The following is a 19,024-nucleotide window of genomic DNA, read 5'->3' as shown; positions in this document are numbered from 1 at the left end:
TACTCAGGTACGTGATCAGCGTTAACTCTTAGGAGACACTAAGAATCCTGGCATAGCGAACGATCCATAATTGTTCGCTTGAAATACAACTAATCATGTCCAAAACATATTCGACCCATTTCCAGCCTCCCCCTCCTCTATCACCAACAACGAAGTGTTTGATCCTTCTGACCCAGGGAAAGATCTCTAGAATTTTGAGTTAATCAGACACCCAGAATCGCCTTAATGCCCTTTTCCATTAAAAAACCTATGTTGAAAAAATGGGCATCTTGCATATTTCTACGACCGGCCTTATCCAGGAGGGGTGAGGTTTTTGAACCCCCCCTCCAAGATGTGTGTACTTACCGTAAAACGTAAAAAAATGCATATAAACAAATTTTTGATGCGTTTAAAAAATTGTGTAAACCCCTCCCCAAACAAAATCCTGGGTACAACCCTTACCCAAGGGGTGCTGGGGCTATGTTATCCCTGGAGATATATTTATTGCACCTGTTGACCATTCTGGACAAAATAGCTATCTCAAAATTTTGGTCCGATGTCTTTGGGTTCTAAACAGGACCAGCCAGCATAAAAGGACGCGGAAGGGGGCTGGTTGTCTTCCCATCACCCCCAATTCTTAAAAAGGGAACTGGAACTTTCAATTTCCAATCCAATGAGCCCCTTCTTTTCTAAAACAACTTCTTCCATACAAAACGGCACCTATAAAGATAGTGCGTGGGTGCCACTTCGATCTCTACTTAGGCAGTGCTAACATGCTGCCTATAGAAGGTTTATTGGCAAGCCCAAAGATGAGGAAAAATACCCGTTTGTAAAAACACGAACGGACACGCCGAAACCGCAAATTACAAAGGATTTTAAATTGGAAAAGACAAAATACAAAGCAAAATTAGTGTGTCTGAATCTGTTTCAACATTTTGAAATGGTTTATAGATCCTAATCAAATACGATTTCATTTTCTAAGTCACTTTAATAAAATTTGTCTAAATAACGACAATGCCTATGTAACCTTTTGCTGTCTAAAGGCCTATATATATGAAATCATATGTGTGTTTATCTGTCTATCATTCTAGTGAAATTACCACTAAACTGTTCCAGTTGGAAGCTTAAAATTGATGCAAAATGGCTTTGGAACCATGAGAATCCAAATTCGACTATGATTTTAGATAGAACCCACTATACTGTACTATACTTCTATTCAAAACTCGCATCTGAATAAACCAAAAGAATCAAAAACACTAAGTTCATTCAAACTTGACAATTGATTTGCTTTTTTTTTCAGAAGTCGGTAGTTTTTGACAATGTTACTTCACATCATCAACTGGGACATCGCTAAGGAAAAGACCAGGGTCTATAGTGCTTTGGGATTCAAGTGGACCTCCTGAAACAAAATAGAATAGTTTTACCAAGTTGTCCCTTCTATGGAAAGATTTTTGACTCCCTTTGATCCCTGGTGGAAAATCGAATTTGTAGCTCTGTTCATGAAAATCAAGAAGTGTTGGATTGTTTGGCCAGCGTTTATGTACTATCTACCTTGACCAAGAAGGGATTTTTTTTCTGAGATATCTTTGTGGTTGTTTAACTTGGCATTATTAATTAAATACAGTGTCAAGGCTCACTAAACATTAAGAAAGTGATCAAGGTCGTATTATAATATTTTAAATATTTTATCATGATTTACTTTTCAATATATCTTGCTTTGGAGCATGGTTGGTTACTATACTTTTGCTCTTTCTTTTACTGCAAATAAGGGTTGAACGCAGACAACTATGGTTAGTGCCGTGTATATCATGAATGATATTATTTTTTATGAAATAGGGATTATCCACCCCCCACCCCCCTCATTTTTTATACCCCAAAATAGTTTTTTCTATCGGCATAAATATTTTATTATACAGTCTTCTGGAGCTGTTTGTAATACAGCCCTGTAGAGATTTAAATACCCCTTAGTCTATTACTCCTCCCAATGACACATTTCGATAGTGAAAAAAAGTACTAATATATGCAATATATTATATTATAATATATAATAAAAATATTATATTATAATATATAATATAATATAAATATATGCAAAAACGCCATCAGAAAATATAAAGAGAATAAAACACATAAAGGAATAAAAATATAAAGGAGAATAAAACAGGATGAAGAACCGAAACTCTATTTAAAAACTTCTGATTCAAAGTTTGAAACGAGAAAGACATAACAAAAATATTAAAAAGTATTCAGGCTTATATCAAAACGTGCTTGCTTTTTCTAATCTAGGCCCTAAATTAATTCTTTCTAACTTATCTATGAGTTTTAATTAATTGCTAGAAATTTCAAAAGTCTTCAATCAAAGATCAAAATGTTATAACAAAGAGGAAAAAGAAAAAAAGAAACATTAGTAAATTCACATTTCAGCCACGGAAGAAAATATTCACACTTTCTGAACCTAAACGGCTTATTTCCAATGGTTTTCTGTTTAATTTTCGAAATATGTCAAAAGACGCTCGGCTACAGAGTGTTATCTCTCAAATCGGGAAGCCAAAGTAACTAAACAATTACATGCTTCTCAGGGGGGGGGGAATTTCCAGTGAGGAATGTTCTTCAAAACTAAATGCAGCTTAATTATAAAAAGTTTACATGGTTGAAAACTTTAATCTTATTCCACGAAATATGCATGTATTAAGATCAGTGTCCCAAAACTGCTTCCTTACTTGTACTTGTGGCGGGAACCAGGTGTCTCCATCTTGTTCAACATCAAGATCAGTGTTCAAAACTACTTCCTTACTTGTACTTGTGGCGGGAATCAGGTGTCTCCTTATCGTCCAACATCAAGATCAGTGTTCCAAAACGCCTTTCTTACGTATACTTGTGGAAGGAACCAGGTGTCTCCATTTCATCCAACATCAAGATCAGTGTTCTAAAACTGCTTCCTTACTTGTACTTGTGGCAGGAACCAGGTGTCTCTATCTGGTCCGAAATCGAGGCCAGTGTTCCAAAAGCGCTTCCTTACTTGTACTTGTAAAGTGAATCAGGTGTCTCTGTCTCGTCCAACATCGCCGATCCCCAAGACATGTTTTGATCAGGCTCAGTGATTTGCTGTTAGTTGCTCCGCAAATACGATCCATTGGGCTGAAGATCAATAGCAAAACTTTCTGGATGCACCACTCGCCTTAAAATCTGATTTTACTGGGTTTCTTTTAATTTTTGCTTTTTTCCTCTGATTTTTTTTTTTTTTTAGTTGAGAGTCTTAGCTAAAAGAAATCGGGGAGAAATCGGCGCTTGAATGGCTTTCAACACGGACCAGACACTTTATCAAACGTCTACGATTGTGAGAACGACAACTCTTTTCCATATTTGTGGCATTTCCATTTGGGATAAGCAGCTGATCAAATGTGTTACGAGAATCTTTTATAGATAATTATGTTCTAAAACATCTGTAAGTTTTCGTGGTTTGGTGTCCGTGAGAGAGATTGGTTCGCACCAATACACAGAAATCTGAATTTTTGCAGCAATGCTAATTTAGCGGTGGTAACGGAGTTATTTACTAAGAAACAAAAAGGTGCGGGTACTTTCTTTATCTTCTACCAGAAATTAGCACCTAAAAATTAATAACTAAAGTAGTGGAAATGAAGTTAGTAAAACTGTCAATCTACTCCAGTTTTGCTAGATTACAGCTAGCAAAAAAGGAGTTGGGTGGTTAATTGCCGTAGGACTTTGGCTGGTTTTGGGTTGGATAGGGCGCCAAAATCACCAGCATAGTCAAGGTCGGTGAGCAGAAGATTTTGTCTAAATTTATACTCCTGGATGGGAAGTCTTAAGCACCCAACATGCACAGTAGTTGAACAGCGTCAAATAAAAATGCAGCCTGCTTTCCCTCTAGCGCAAACAATCATTCTATCTTTCCGCCACAAAATAATTCTATCTCTTCGCTATAAACTCCCACTTGACTCACTAAGTGATCATAGTATGCCTTAGTAAAATAAAAAAAACTTGCGTGGTATTCCATCATTATATAGAATTTTCTATATTTTCTGGTGAAGGGTGGAGTTGAAGATTGGATCAAAGTAAGTTATACCTTTCAAATTGTGGATGGTTCCTTCCTAAGATCCACATGTTTTGTATATATGAGTTGCTATCTTTTCCGGCTACATGAACTATCTGACTACGTTTGCATTGTGAATTTTATGTTTGAATAGCAATCTGAAAAGAGAAGAACTAGACTTCTTCATTATTCTCGTTTCTAGTTTCCTGTAAAGTCTCTTGTATGTAACGTAGTCTCTTATAGCGTATTGTTTTAAGAAGGTATAAAGGGACTTCTGACTTATATCCTATCACTCAAAATAAAGAATATATCTTCTAAATTATAACAAGAGCAAGTTATGGTTTTATAGCAAGCTTCTCTGAGCTTTAAGAAGCGTAGATCATACCCCAATTTCAGCATAGCAATAAATCAAACAAAGTACAAAAATATGTGTGGAAAGTATTTTAATTTCAAAGATACAAAGAGAAAGTAAATTATGATTATTATGTGATTCTCTAAATCAGACACATCATAGCCAATAGAAAAAAGTCTCTGTTTGATAATAGGTGTCTTATTATGTGAATTTAGTGGTTTTTAATATGTGATTTTCAAGTTCAGTTGATTACGTTTTCGTTACATGATATTTTTGCCACCTGAGTCGTTATTAAACAGTATGAGGTTTTTATTCATTCTTTTCAGTTACATTAGATGCGTAACCGTTGCCTGCCAAGGAGGGAAGTCGTTTTAAATGTATTCAAAGAGTTTCAAGGGTTTTATTTGGTAATTTAAATGGAGAGACTAATCAGGTTTAAAAATCATCTGAAATATACAAATTAAGTCAAGATAGGTGCTTTTTGAAATTGTTTAATGACTACATAAACATCTATTGATTAGCAAAATTGCACTCCCCGAAAAGTTTTTATTAAGCTTGTCCTTTATTTCAGGGAAGAATCAAAATAAAAGGATGATATTTTAAATTAAAACTAATGTGGCTGGCTCTGGTCTGTTACATGAGGAATGGCAACCCTCATGCACAGATTGAGGGTCATTGATTCCATCTAGTAGTTACTATTCAATTTGCTAAGATTAGCCAGGTAAATCATGGCATGTTAAATGTTGCAAAGTAAAAAGCAGGAGAGGCTTATAGCAGTATTTTCCGAAATAGTATTTTCCAAGGCAGTCTCATCATTTCTGTAAGTATTGGATTTTATCTTGGCTTCATTTACTTTAAGACTCCTAGTTCTGCACATTTGGCCGATATTACAACAGGCAAAACTCTACTTTTAGCAGCAGATACGCCAATCTGAAGAAGCAGTGTTTCCAAACGCTTTATGCTGTCGACAAACGTTCAGGACCCATAAGTCAGGTTGGTTAAATTCCAAATATGCCAATATTTGTCCAGCAGTAGATAGACACATTGCAGCTTTAGACTTAGACACATAATATGTTTTCTTTTTGTTTTACAGTAGCGTGGCTTGTAGCGGATGAAATTCTTCAAAAGGTCTTCAAAAGTTATTTATCAAAATCTATCCTACATCCGTTTCAGAGACAAGTATGGATGGCTCATGTAATATTAATTTACTATATAAGGAATGCCAAAATTAATAAAAAAAAGGACACCTGTGAGGAAGCGAGGTTGAATTTTGACGTCCGGATTCTAAATGTTGGACTGTTTATGTCTCCATTTGTAATATCATTTTTTTTCAAAAAACTTCATAAGAAATTAAAGTAATATTAAGACCTAAAACAGGTAGATAAGAAATTACAATGAAATTAAACTTAAAAAAAGAAATACCATAAGTGGATAAACAAAACTTAAAGTGAAAAAAGATAAAAATGTAGTCCTGTTGAAAAGAAACCAAAATAGCTATGAATGAATAAATGCTAAAGCTTATGTTAAATAAAGTCTCATCAACTGATCAGGTCAAGTTCAAAATGAATAAGAATTAACATGTTATTAAGTCAAACTTCAGACGAGTAGAAATTAAAATGAATAAGAGTGTGGAAAACACCCTTGTAACTCTCTAACGCTAGAGTTTCGTTTGCACATTACTGAAAACAATTTGCTATACACGTTAGATCAATGAAGGTGACTTAATTATTTTGATTAATCAATTAATTACTGATGAATTATTAATATTAATTGAAATGGTTAATCAATAAGACTAATTGATACTAATTAATGTTTATCATCCCTGTTTCGATTCCCCATGTAAAATTTCTGGAAGCTTGTATTTCTTTGTACTTCACCGCAAGATTAAGATAGAGATGCCATTCGATAGCGAAGACTGTGTTCTTGAAAATGTCTATTTTTTTCATCATTTCTTATAACCTTGCGAAAACCCTGTAAGTACTTTGAAAAAGTAGGGTCTCATTAAAAATCTTGCATTTCTTTATTTTCAATCAAAATATATAAAAAATATATACACCGTTGCATTCATCACTTTCTGATCTATTTACTTACGAGGTTAAAATTACACTATTGCTTAAATTTGTCTTTAAAAAAGCAGTTTCAAGTTCTATAAAAAACAAAAAATCAAGAATATTGATCGTTAACATTAATGATTAATGCTATTAATATTGATTAGTGAATTAGCTAATTAAGTTTTGAATTAATTATTTCAAATATTCTGAAGTATACAAAAATTCTCAGATATCTGAGCAGTATTTAATTATTGGTGTTTTAATGAAAATTAAAATTGTCAAAAAAAAAAAATCAGTAAAGCACAGATGACACTCCCAAACTGGCCTTTCCACTATTTTTTGTTGAAATTTCTGTTATCTTTTTGTTTGACTTGGTTATTCATTTGGATTCACTTTTATATATTGTCATCCCATCTCCTTTCTTGTATCTGATTTGGTTTTTGGACGTTTTTCGTTTTGTCTTTTACCAGGATTTGTTGTATCTCCTTTTTTAATACCCAATAATTAAAAACTGGAGGTTTTGATATCATAATCATTTGTTTTGTCTTAGAGGATAAATAAAAACCTTCCTAATACAAAGACCTGTTGATTATTAATAAACCAGTTTTTTTTTGTCTTTTTTCTACTCTTGTGGTGTTACCTCTAAGTTAAGTCTTAAAATAATAAAATTAACTTTGTTACATTTATTCAATCCTTCTTATTATTATTTTTTGTTGTCATCGTTTCGTAACTGCCCTCAAAAGCTTAGCTTTTGGTTGCTGATTATTTTGTGTTTTTATTTATAATTAATTACTGTAAAACTACTACCGTAAATGTGGAAACTATAGACTGGAAAAGCTCCAGATACTAACTACTAGACTAGACAGAGACACTGGGTACACCACTGTTTATCTACTTCGGAAAAATATTTGTTTGTTAGTAATGCTATCTAGCGGGAGTAATTGCTAGGCGACAGATTCGTTTTTACTAAATTGGTCATTTTCTAAATTCCAGTTTTTCAAAAAAATTGGCGGGAAATCCAAGAAGAAATAGGAAGCTATGAAATTATACAAATAAAGTGTGTATTAGTCGGTCTTTCTATTTGGTAAGCACTGAAGAATGTTTTTTTTCTTTTTAATAATCTTAGACACTATGCAGATACTAAAAAAATCATTGGAAAAAATAAACTTGGAATTATTTTAAATGACGTCATGATTGCATCATACCAGAGTTCGAGGTCCAAGCTGCTGATCGTAATAAGCAGAGGAAAGCGAGAGGTATAAGTCCAGCTGCTCATCTAAGAGGATGAATGAGCAAAAGGAAGCAACAGAAAGCTTGCTAAAAGGTCAAGGGACTTTTTGCTAGAAAAAGGATGAGCGAAGTTTTTTGCTCATCTAATGTGAAATTATGGAAAATTTTGGCCTGGGGGAATCTTTATATTCAATGAAAATTGTTAGGGAAAGCAATCTTACAAAAAATATATGATCCACCAATAAGTAATTTTGTTGCACTTCACTAATAAGTAATTTTGTCGGACTTCACTAATAAATAATTTTGTTGGAATTCACTAGGATCTTTTATTTTTTCCGTCTAAAATGGTAATCAGTGAATTGAACTGTTATTAGGCTAACGCCTGGAAGAACCATGGAAATTTGCTATTGTATTCCATGTGACCCAAAGCACAATTGTTATTGTAATTGTATGTCAAAGCACAATTGCTCACAAGTTGTCTGAACAGATAACTTGTTTGGTTTTGCCCGGCCAACTATTTCCGTCCTCTACAAAGTTCATTATTTATTCTCGGGCAGATATACGTTCTTATCGGAAAGCTTTCTCGAACGATTAGTTGTGAGGTTGATTCAAAGTTTCTGACTCAGTAGGGCATGAAGTTTAAAAGACGGAGAGAGTGGCGTAAATAATCCTATGCAAAACCTTACATATTATTCTCATCTGACCATGTCACATATTTCTAACTGTTTAAAGTATATCATCTAAATCGTGTATAATCCTGGATTCTTAAAATATGTACGCTATTCTATATTCTTTTACTACGTCTATGCGTAATAAACGTTCTACGTATGTTAGTTCTGGTCAAGTGAAATGAAAAATACATTTATAAATATTAGCTATTTCATTTACGTTGGAACTAACACTTATCTACTTGTCATATTTTATCATACTTTCAAGCTTTAATTACAAGGTTTAATCATATTCATTTTTCTTGGCTGCGAACACAAGACATTTAGAACCTTTAAACAAATAATGAAGTCAAAGATAAAAACACAATGTTTTAATAATTTATATGTCAACAAGCTGGTAGCATTATTAAAAAAAGCACAGTGACTTATATAGTTGGAATGAAAACAAACAAATGCTTTGATCAATTACTTACGCGCCTGTTTAGTCAAAGGTATCGCAAAAGGAGTTTAAGGTGTTGTTTTAGGAAGGTATTCCTTTGTAAAATCAGTATTTTTTTTATTAAAGAAAATCCGTTTTTAAATATAATGAGCTTTTTGAGATTAAGACGAGCAAATAGGTGCCGTGTAAAGTTCCAAGTGCAAACAGTGTGACACCATGGCGGAAAGATTGGAAATAGTTGCTCTAATATCTTGGCAGACAGCCAAAGGTAAAAGATTACCAAAGATCGTCCTAGTCAGCCAAACGTCTAGGGCCAAGGAAAAAACAGGCCGTCTCCGAACGGGAGGGGATCTTGTGGAAAGATTTAAGAGAAATTTAAACTTCTTCGCGGGAGAGCGTAAGGAAGGAATCTTATAATAGATTGGGATGGAGGCGTCCGTAGCTGTGTTGACCTCAGATGGCTTGGTGCTGCCCTGAGTTGTTAGTAGAAGTCAATTTGAGGCTCAGTTTTTAGAACAGATCAATTCCAGATGAGTAAGTTTGAGGTATTAAGTCCTAACTTGGAGACTATAGTTAGTTCAGTCTTTACGAGCTTATATATTTCTAATCGAACACAAACATCAAATTTAATTCGGGTTCTCGTACAACGTTGGCTGTTGAGTAATATTATTTTAACTCATTGATGACCAGTAAATCGTTTATGTATTTAGTTATACCATATAAAAGTCATTTATCCCAAGTTATCAGATTTTCAGCTGGCTGAATAAATTTGGAGTTACATCTTAGGCTCTACTGGAGCTGCTGGAACGTATTTATCCTTAAAATCTTTTTTTTACCTTGCTTCTTTAAGTTTCTGCTATGAAGCTACATATCTTGGAACATGTCTTGGCTCTTTTGTATTTTCTTTATCACTTAATATTTGATGAAAATACATCTTGTGCAAAAAATTGTGCACGCACTATTCAGTCGACATTTAAGCTTTAACAAATCTCAGTTCAATGTTGATATAAAGGATGTCTCGTGAAACTCGAAAAAGTGATGTAATTTTATGACAAGGTCATTCCTTTTTTAAAGAGGATGTTCTCCTATTCCAAAAATTATCCGAATTTCATTATGTTAATAACTTTTGATGGGTTTACTTAAACTTAATGGGAATCGCGTACTTTGAATCAGCCTTGAAAACATATTCTTTTGAAGGGATATGTCTTACAATCAACCGTTTCTTAGCGTTTTGGTTTCAATTGCTCCTGAATTACCACCCATTAGTATGAATGATTTGGTTCTGATTTCACTATGGTTATGTGCTATTATATGTTTATATATAGCTTTTGAGTATCCAATTAACAGGAGTTTTACTATTCCTTAACCCTACTCTTCAAGCCACTTACCCCTCTATCCTAACTATGGAAGAAGAATAAGCTAAAACATCAACTTTTATTTAATCATTCAGTAAATATACAACATATAAGCGCGGTAAATAAGACAGAAGAACTGTCTTAAGCAACAATATAAGCCAATAAAACACACGAAAAATGCAAAGCTAAAACTGAATGCGCATAAAAAATATTTACGAAAATAAAATTTTGCTTTATACACCGTTAATAAAACAAATCACTTAGGCAATTGACTAATTAATACGTTATATTAGGTCAGACTTTCAAAAATGGAGATATATAGAAAATGTGACAAATCGGGACGATAATAGCAATTTTTAATCAAATTAATAACGGCTTTTAAAATGCAGAAAATTCCTAAACACACATCTTAATGCAGTCAGACACATTTGGATGGTATGGCAAATAAGGGCATTATAGCAAGGGAATGCAATGACAGTTTTATATTCCTACATAGTTTCCCCTTTTTCGAAAAGAAAAAATTTCAAGTATTAAGCGTATTTCAAGGTATTAACGTGTTATGGGTAAGCCCAGTCTTGCAGTACAATATGACTATTTTTTTTACTTTTTCCAGTGCCCCAGTGCTAATATGCTATTGGACCAAATTAATTTAGTCCAATTATTTGGTCCATATTTATTTGGTCCAAATCCAATTGATATGGTCCAAATTATACTATAAAATTTGGACCATAGCAAAGACACTTATAACTGAAACAAATGAAGTCGCCATTCATTGATCGTTTTTTATGTCTTCTTGTTACCGCGTGTCTTATCCTATAGGCAAGGGCATATCCAGAATTTTTGTTCGGGTAGGAGGGGGGGGTAAAAAATAAAAAATGCATCGAAAATTTGTTTATTTGCGTTTCTGTTTTGTTTTTACTAGTCTTGGAGTTTTGTTTTTACTAGTTCCCCCTCTCGGAGACAGGGGGTCAAACCCGGTAACCACCCTCACGGGATGCGTCCTTGCCTATAGGACACTTTTTAAAGAATAAGGTGTCAAATCGATGTGGGTTGGTAGAGCCTTTTACTTGACCGTGTGAAAAGCATTCAGACATACAATTTTATTTTTTCTTTCGTATAAGGAGAAAAAGGAAAATATTTCACTAGGGAACAGTAAGATATGGACCCTATTTTTGCACCATTTGGTTTATCAAAATCTTTTTTTGACAATATATCCTCGCCTCTAAAAGGAAGTGGGTCTCCTCATAATAGTAGCTTTACCTCATCCCTGTCTTATGGTACTGCTAAGAAAAAAAAAACAAAACAAAAAACAGAAGCCTTAAAAATCCTACTGGTACTGTGAAAATAGTTTTTACATATTATCTTGATACAAACTATCAGAATCGATAGAGCATTTTTTTTTGTCTTCTGTCAACCTTGATATACTGAATAGACTTAGTTTCCACCTTATTTAAATAATCAACTCGTTTCTGAATTTTCATATATTGTACACACACACACACATATATATATGTATATATATATATATATATATATATATATATATATATATATATATATATATATATATATATGACAAATTCTATTGGAGTGACAAACACAATTGTCTTTATAGGCAGGTACTAAGAAAAACAGTACTAATACCGACATTATGATGATTACTCTATTAAAGCGATTAAAAGGAAGATCCTGTCGATGCTTAAAGCAAAACAGCTTGAATTGGAGTTAATGTACTTGCTTGAAGGTTTTTTTTTTTAATAGTACCTTTCATTTTCTGTACCTTGTTAATTGCGGAAACTTAAAGAATTAAAATTTTTAGCAAAAACAGTTTCCGTGATTTCTACCACCATTTACTGTCAGTCGACAAGTCAATTACCATCTTTTAGCTTAAGTAAATTTTTTGGCTTGAAAACTTATTTTTCAAGTTGAGTTGTTTTCTTTTTTACATTGCTGGCTCTATGTTTCACTTAACTTTGAAATTTGGTTTTAATTTAAAATTGAAACAATTTAAATTCGTCAGCAATTCTGCTAGAGGATCAGTCTGTCACATAGGGACTGATGGCCATACCCACAGAGTTCGATTGTAGTAGATGTCAGAAGGAACCAGCTTCAATCTGAGTTCCCAACGCCTTTTTTGAGAATTTCCCTAGACTGAACTGCACAGCGCTGGTTTAATTTTGTACACAACAGTTTTTTTTAGGGGGGGGGGAGTTCATAGGAGGCTCCAGAATTTTTGGATAAGCATCCTATAATAATGCAAATTGTAGGCAATTCTTTGTGAACCGCATTGAAAAACACCAAAAAGCTTAGCTATACTAATTTTTTTTTTCAAAAGGCTGGCGGCATTTCTTTTTAAATTCGCTAGCCAATTTATAGGATTGATGCCTACAGTGGCAAAAGCAAAAAAGATTTTGTCACAATAATCACGATAATCATTTGAAATAATTGGAAAATAACCAATGGATTTCATGTTTTTTTAAATAAAACTCTCGTTTTTCTCTTTCTTTATATATATATATATATATATATATATATATATATATATATATATATATATATATATATATATATATATATATATATATATATGGGCATTTCGAATAAAAGGCTTTGCTCTAAGGCATTTCTATAAGCTAAAAATAAGATTTTTTGTAAGTTTTTAAAGGGTAGTTTTTTTTTAATATATCAAAGAAAACTAGAAGTATTCTTACAAACAAATTAACAACTGGGACAGTGAAGGAACAAATAGGTCTATATTTGTTCTATATTTTATAGAACATATTTAATAAGGAACAAATCGGTCTATATATAGGTCAATCTTTTTCCTTTCACGAGTGGGTGATAAAATATTAATTCGATATTAAAGAAAAAAGTCACATGTCATGCTCTTATCCACAACGACCCGATGACCTGTATGGGCCCGACAACTGATGCCCGATTAGAATGTTTTATGCTCGATTCACATTTAAAAAAATATCACTAAAATGTCATTGGCCATTTAAAAAGTGAATTAATAAATATTTTGCAGCGTCTTGTTATCTGTTTTCCATGTAAATATTTGAATTTACTACACTAAAGCCATACCGTCTTCAATCTAATTAAAACTAATTAATCAACATTCTAACCTTTGCAATATTATAAACAAATCGCAATTACAACAGTTTCATTTTCACAATATTGGATTTGCTAAGAAATCCACAAAATTCACAAAATCCATCTCTTCACAACCAAACAAAGGAGATATCACTAAACACATTAAAAAACTGCTTATCGCAAAAAAAAAGAAGAAAGAATTTGGCTTTTATTAAGTAAGTGAAACCTAATCTACATAATACAGAAATTAAAATATTGCACAAGTTTCCGGAAGTAAGGGAACCCCCCTCATTTCATTAGTACAAATGGATATTTCACATTTCCCAGCCATGGAATGAAGGTTCAACATTGAATTCCCAGTGGTGTTTTTTCCACATTGTTGACAGAGTCTATTATTTCCTAACAAATTGTTAGAACAGATAAGCAACCGCTCTACCTTTTTATTTCATATCATCCCCTCTTCCCTAAAGGGAATCACTTAGGAATATGAAAAAGAACAGCTTACGCTAGAAACAGTTTTCTGGAGGGTTCTGGGAAAACACATTAAATGGCTTGGAAAAATATCCTTTTCCCAAAAAAACGTAATTTAAGTCGACATTGTGGTTTTAAGATCTTAAAACACATTAAGCATAAAACTGCTAAAAAAGAAACTATTTTGAGTTACTAGATTTAATAGGAAATCATATAAACGTTTTTTTTTCGTGCATACCAATTAAAACCAGCCAATCGGCCAGCCAATTAAGCCAGACCAATTAAACCAATCGATAAAGCAGGGCTGATGGCAAGGATAAATGCAACAAAAGGGAGGAGTGGCATAGGTTATAAACCCAAACGAGCAGGTATTCTGTGGGAAAAAAAGATTTTTAAATTCTTGGAATTTCAGAAAGAGGGCATCGGCTCGAGCCTCCTCTACGAACGTGCCTGCTTTTCAATATCCAGCAAGGCGATTCTTAAGAGTTGATTTTCAGGTTGAGAGGTTCAGTTATACAATAAGGACGAAGTAAGTATTTTATTTTAAAGTTTCAGTGTTTTAACACTAAAAATTTCATTTAGTGCCACCTTTGTGTTTGATTAACATATAAATCATTTGACATTTTTGCTAGTTTGTATTACAATAGTACATCTTAGAGTCCAGTGATCAGCAAACAAAGCTTTGTATCTAATTTTTGTTGAAAAAAAATATTATTTAATAAAAATGTTGAAATAAAATACATTACATTTAGGAATTGTTAGCGATTATACTGGTAGAAAACCAGAGCTTCAGATTGTTCTCTTGTGCCCTCCCGGCACCCCTTCAGTACTAGCAAAATCTAGCTAGTAGTGAATATATGAAAATTAAATATTCAGGGGTGGCAATTGGAGGGGGAGTTATTGCCCGCTTAATTTTTAGAAATAGATTTTTTTATCTTCATTTAAGAATATTGCCCCTAGATTTAAATATACCTTTTTGAATCTTCATTAAAAGTTATACAATTGTTGTCCTTCTTCTCACCCTACATTTACATGTTTTGGCACCGCCGGATATATCGCGTGTCTGAAGATAGCCAACAAAACCATCAATAAACATGTATATCCAGTGCGAGCTGAAAAGTTTGCACTTTACAACTTCGAAGAACATACACTATGGATGACCTGAAGGAACTAAAATAAAATTTAAGTTAAGGGAAAGATGTTTTTTCAAAAACAGAAAAAAGAGGGGCTTTTATTAATATGTTGACAAACCAAGTTTAAGAGGGGGAAGTTATTAATTTGTAATAGCTGTGCCAAGCGATTATTCATCGTAGACTGATAGCCAAGGGTGTATTCAAGATTTTTGCTTGGGGCTGGGTTATTTTTTTCAAGGGGATGGTCTACAAAAATTTCCTAGAAACGTATTGAAAATTTTTAAACCCAGTAACACCCCCCTCCCTTGGATACAACCTTGTTGATAGTTGTTTATTTGTCTAATTCGATTTGATAAATCTTTAAATATCTTCCATCTTGCCTAAGAGCAAAGAGTATTTCGAAATTTTCTAAGCTCTGTTGGTAAGAAAAGTTTTGGAGCTTCCCAGAGAAACAATTCTTCCTTTGAGGTTTGAAACGAGAAGAATTTTAAAAAAGCACAATTTTAAAAAATGTTTAGCTGGATTATGGGGTTTTAATTTGGCATGTATCACATAAAAATTATAGTTGGTATTCTACTAGCTAGTAATGAAATATTTTTTGTCCCACTCATGGCTGGTGTTCCCAAATGCTATGATATAACTTGAGAAGGCAAGAAGTTTCTCTAGCTGGTTCTTATCCCCTGAGGGCCATCAGGGTTAAGAACCTTTCTGCGAAAGCTTTCTCACTTTCTGATCCATTTAGAAAAAAAAGTACGAGTACATCCTTTCTTTTTTAGCAAGAAAATTTCTTATCTTTTGTAAAAAAAAACAGTTGTGTGTAAAACTTCTCAATGATTGCAATAATCTGTTCGCATGATTTATATAATTTTTGAACATAAAAAATGACGAATTTAGTGTGTTCATTTAATGTGCAACATATGATTGTGGTCTTATCAACAAATTCTGAGGGTCATACTGTATTGAATTCTGTCTAATAGTCTGCATTGAAAGATTTTGAAACGCAAGTTCTGTGTATATAATAAAACAATACTTCGAAGTTTAAAATGAATAATTTTCTGAACAACCTTTTTTTTTTTTGTAAAAAAAATGGAGAATACTATGAGGTTCAAACCCGGCACAATAAAAGACTCATAAAATCTAAACACTATTGAATAGAGTATAAAGCAGCTGAGTATTAAATATACATATATATATATATATATATATATATATATATATATATATATATATATATATATATATATATATATATATATATATATATATATATATATATATATATATGTATATATATATATATATATCAGGCACGTACGCAGGAATTTTTCTTCGGGGGGGGGGCAAAACCTTAAAAACAGCAGATATAAAGTAGCACTTTTTTATTTAGTAGCCTAATGCAAAAGCAGGTATATCGGAAAATGCAGATTAACTTTAATCTGTAGTATTGTAGCGGATGGGGGGGGAGAAGAATGGAGCCTCAAAAGTATGTTTTAGGCTCATGTTATGTTCATAGCGATTTAGAACCAGTGATTAATCTATTATATCCCACTGAAAGGGAAGTTTTAGGGTTAACAGTGCAATATGGATTCTGTGGGGGGTAGTTCTTTTATTGCAAAAACGTAGATTTTAATGAAAAATGATAGTTTCCAAAATTGATCCATTGAAAGCTGTACTTTATCCTGAAAGGGGGGGGATAAACGCCCTAATATCAAGGATAATTCTATTTTGCTGTGGAAAGCAAACTCTCTTTACAAAAAAAAAAAAAAAATAACAGCACAATTGCTAATTACTTCAAAGAGGGTAAAAAGTTAGACAGAAAATGGGTTAATAATTGGGTAGTGACTTGACCGGATAATGGCATGCTGTAAAATCCCCCAAAAAAGGCTTCACACATGTATCTAGATTCTTAATAAATGTCCTACTTTTGCCAGAAATCCCAAGAAACCATGGGGAAATTAAACATTTCACAAAGTTTCGGGGGGCGGGCCCAAAGGCCCCCCCCCTGCGTACGTGCCGGATATATATATATATATATATATATATATATATATATATATATATATATATATATATATATATATATATATATATATATATATATATATATATATATGAGAATAATTCGAATAACCCTTTCAATGAGAATAACTTCGGGTAAGTTTTCACTGGTTTGTCAGCATTGAGCCAGTTTTCACTGGTCCAATGCTGTTTACTTTGAAGTTTAATCCCTATGTTTACTAGAGTCATTAAAAGAGAAGTATCTGAGAAATAATTATTCATTCATTATTGCAACTTCGTCCAAATGTCTACTTTTTACCTAATGTACAACTTTGGAAAACGAGGAAAATTTCTACCCTAGGACTGGACTAGGTAAAACGAAGAAAAGAGTTTAAAACCGGGAAAAGCTAAATTTGATACATTTTTTCTGAGTTTGTAAGCAATAAATCGGTATTTCGTACGAATAATATGCGCTATTCAGAAGGTCAATTGATGAATTTCACTTCTTCAATATCTTGAGATTGAAGTGTCAAAGTACTTCATATCTTTAATTTTGAACATTCTTAAGGACTTCTCCTAATGATTAGGGTAAAAAACAGACAATTTTATTTTTGAGCACTAAAACACTTTTGTTAAATGATCTACCAAATAGTTTATATCTCGGACTCGGATGTTCACATTCCTTATGCTCAAAAACACGAGGAAAATTCAAAACATCCCGGATTTTTTTTTAAGCCAGATCATTCAAGTCAAAATCAGTGAATTTATCTTCTTTTACTGGCATTCGTTGTTAGTTGGTATAGACTTGGTCAAACCAGCTTCTGAGCGGCTAATATATGTTAATGTTGACAGTGATGTATTTAAGGACAAAGTTATAACCTAGATGCCGATTTCTATATTTCCAGGAAAGAGTTTACTTTTGCTCAATGCTCCGACACCCTTAAACTTTCTTCTATAACAGGCTGTTTTACAAACCAATAAATTCAAATGATTTTTTAACCATGTGGTAAAATGAGGAGTAGCGGAACCTAGGGTCCTTGTGTAAAGGCGTATCCAGGATTTTGTTCGGTGGGGGGGATTACAGAAAAAGCTTTTCAAAAGGTATCAAAATTTGTATATATACATTTTTGTTTAGTTTTTACGAGTTGGACAAAAGTTTTGGAGTGAGTTCAAACCCCGTATTCCCCCTCATTTTTTGGATGCATCCATGCCCTTAGGTATGGCAATTTCGACATCTCTTTCTGTTGGATTAGGAGAAAATGAAGAAGGTGAAATATACAAACGGCTTAAGTACTATAACTAGATTAAGAAAACATTCTAAAGTTTTAGTCATTTGGCAAAAATCACTGGGACAATATATGAGGAAAAAAATATCCGATAGGTTTAATGATCCGAAGTGAGGGACAACTCCCAGATAGTTTGTACCGTCACTACACCGAGATGTGTCGTTTCATATGTAATGCTAGGTGGTCAGATCTGGAAAAGGCTCGCTCACACATCTGGCATTGGAAAGGCCGATCACCAGTATGTTTACGGTAATGTCGGGTCAGCTCGTCCGATCTGGCAAATTTCCAACCGCAGTCTTTCCATGCGCATTGATATGGCTTTTCTCCTGGAATGAATTTTTTTTAACGGTAAGTCAAAAAATTATTATTAAATGTTTCTACAGAGTATAGAGATTTATATACTGAAAAAATGAAATATTAGAAAACGACTGGTAATTATATAAAACTGAGGGGGGGGGGGAAGTAGTATAATTGTGCTACCGTACAAGCAGAAAAGTGTCAGAAGAACTATTTTTCATATTTTAAGTAACACACCATTCCTGAAATGTAATACTAATAAAAAGACCTGAAATCAATATACTAGTAAAAAGCTCTAGTCTTCAATCTTTCCTAAATTTTACTAAATAAAAAAAAACAAATTTTGCAACTAACACCCTTTTAGGCGGGTGTTTCCTCCCCTTTTCTACAATTGGGCAACTTTTCTCAGGCTCGCAACTTTTGATGGGTAACATTAAACTTAATGAGCTTTATTCCTCGGTATAAAACTTCAATTCTTTTGATGTATCTATTGTTATCGAAACGCTGTTTTTAAAAGAGTTTCGGTTACTATTGGGCTGAGTCGCTTCTTAATTACAGTTCGTTACCAAGAACTGTTTGATTGCCACTTATTGAGGTATTACTGCCTCTTTTGCCATCACA

General features: G+C 33.1%; 1 protein-coding gene and 2 long non-coding RNA genes across 4 annotated transcripts in view; 1 reads left to right on the top strand and 2 right to left on the bottom strand.

Annotated features, from left to right (window-relative positions):
• Window positions 1–1,702, top strand: part of LOC136040999 (uncharacterized) — a 64,315-nt gene extending 62,613 nt beyond the window's left edge. For both annotated transcript variants that reach the window (XR_010620931.1, XR_010620932.1), the window contains one exon: window positions 1,280–1,702. This is a non-coding gene — a long non-coding RNA (uncharacterized LOC136040999). The remainder of the gene's footprint in view (window positions 1–1,279) is intronic.
• On the bottom strand, window positions 1,101–7,305 carry LOC136041000 (uncharacterized). Its single transcript, XR_010620933.1, has 3 exons — window positions 7,241–7,305; window positions 4,064–4,188; window positions 1,101–1,378 (listed from the first exon to the last, which is right to left on the bottom strand). It is a non-coding gene; the product is annotated as an uncharacterized LOC136041000 (long non-coding RNA).
• A 2,885-nt stretch (window positions 7,306–10,190) lies between these two features.
• LOC136040801 (early growth response protein 1-B-like) overlaps window positions 10,191–19,024 on the bottom strand; it is a 91,766-nt gene continuing 82,932 nt past the window's right edge. Inside the window, exon 3 of the mRNA XM_065725130.1 lies at window positions 10,191–18,432. Within this exon, the coding sequence (XP_065581202.1) occupies window positions 18,251–18,432 (182 nt within the window). The 3' untranslated portion in view covers window positions 10,191–18,250. The remainder of the gene's footprint in view (window positions 18,433–19,024) is intronic.

Source organism: Artemia franciscana, chromosome 21 (genome assembly GCF_032884065.1).
Source record: "Artemia franciscana chromosome 21, ASM3288406v1, whole genome shotgun sequence".
Taxonomy (NCBI): domain Eukaryota; kingdom Metazoa; phylum Arthropoda; class Branchiopoda; order Anostraca; family Artemiidae; genus Artemia; species Artemia franciscana.
This window is presented reverse-complemented; position numbering and strand designations above follow the sequence as displayed.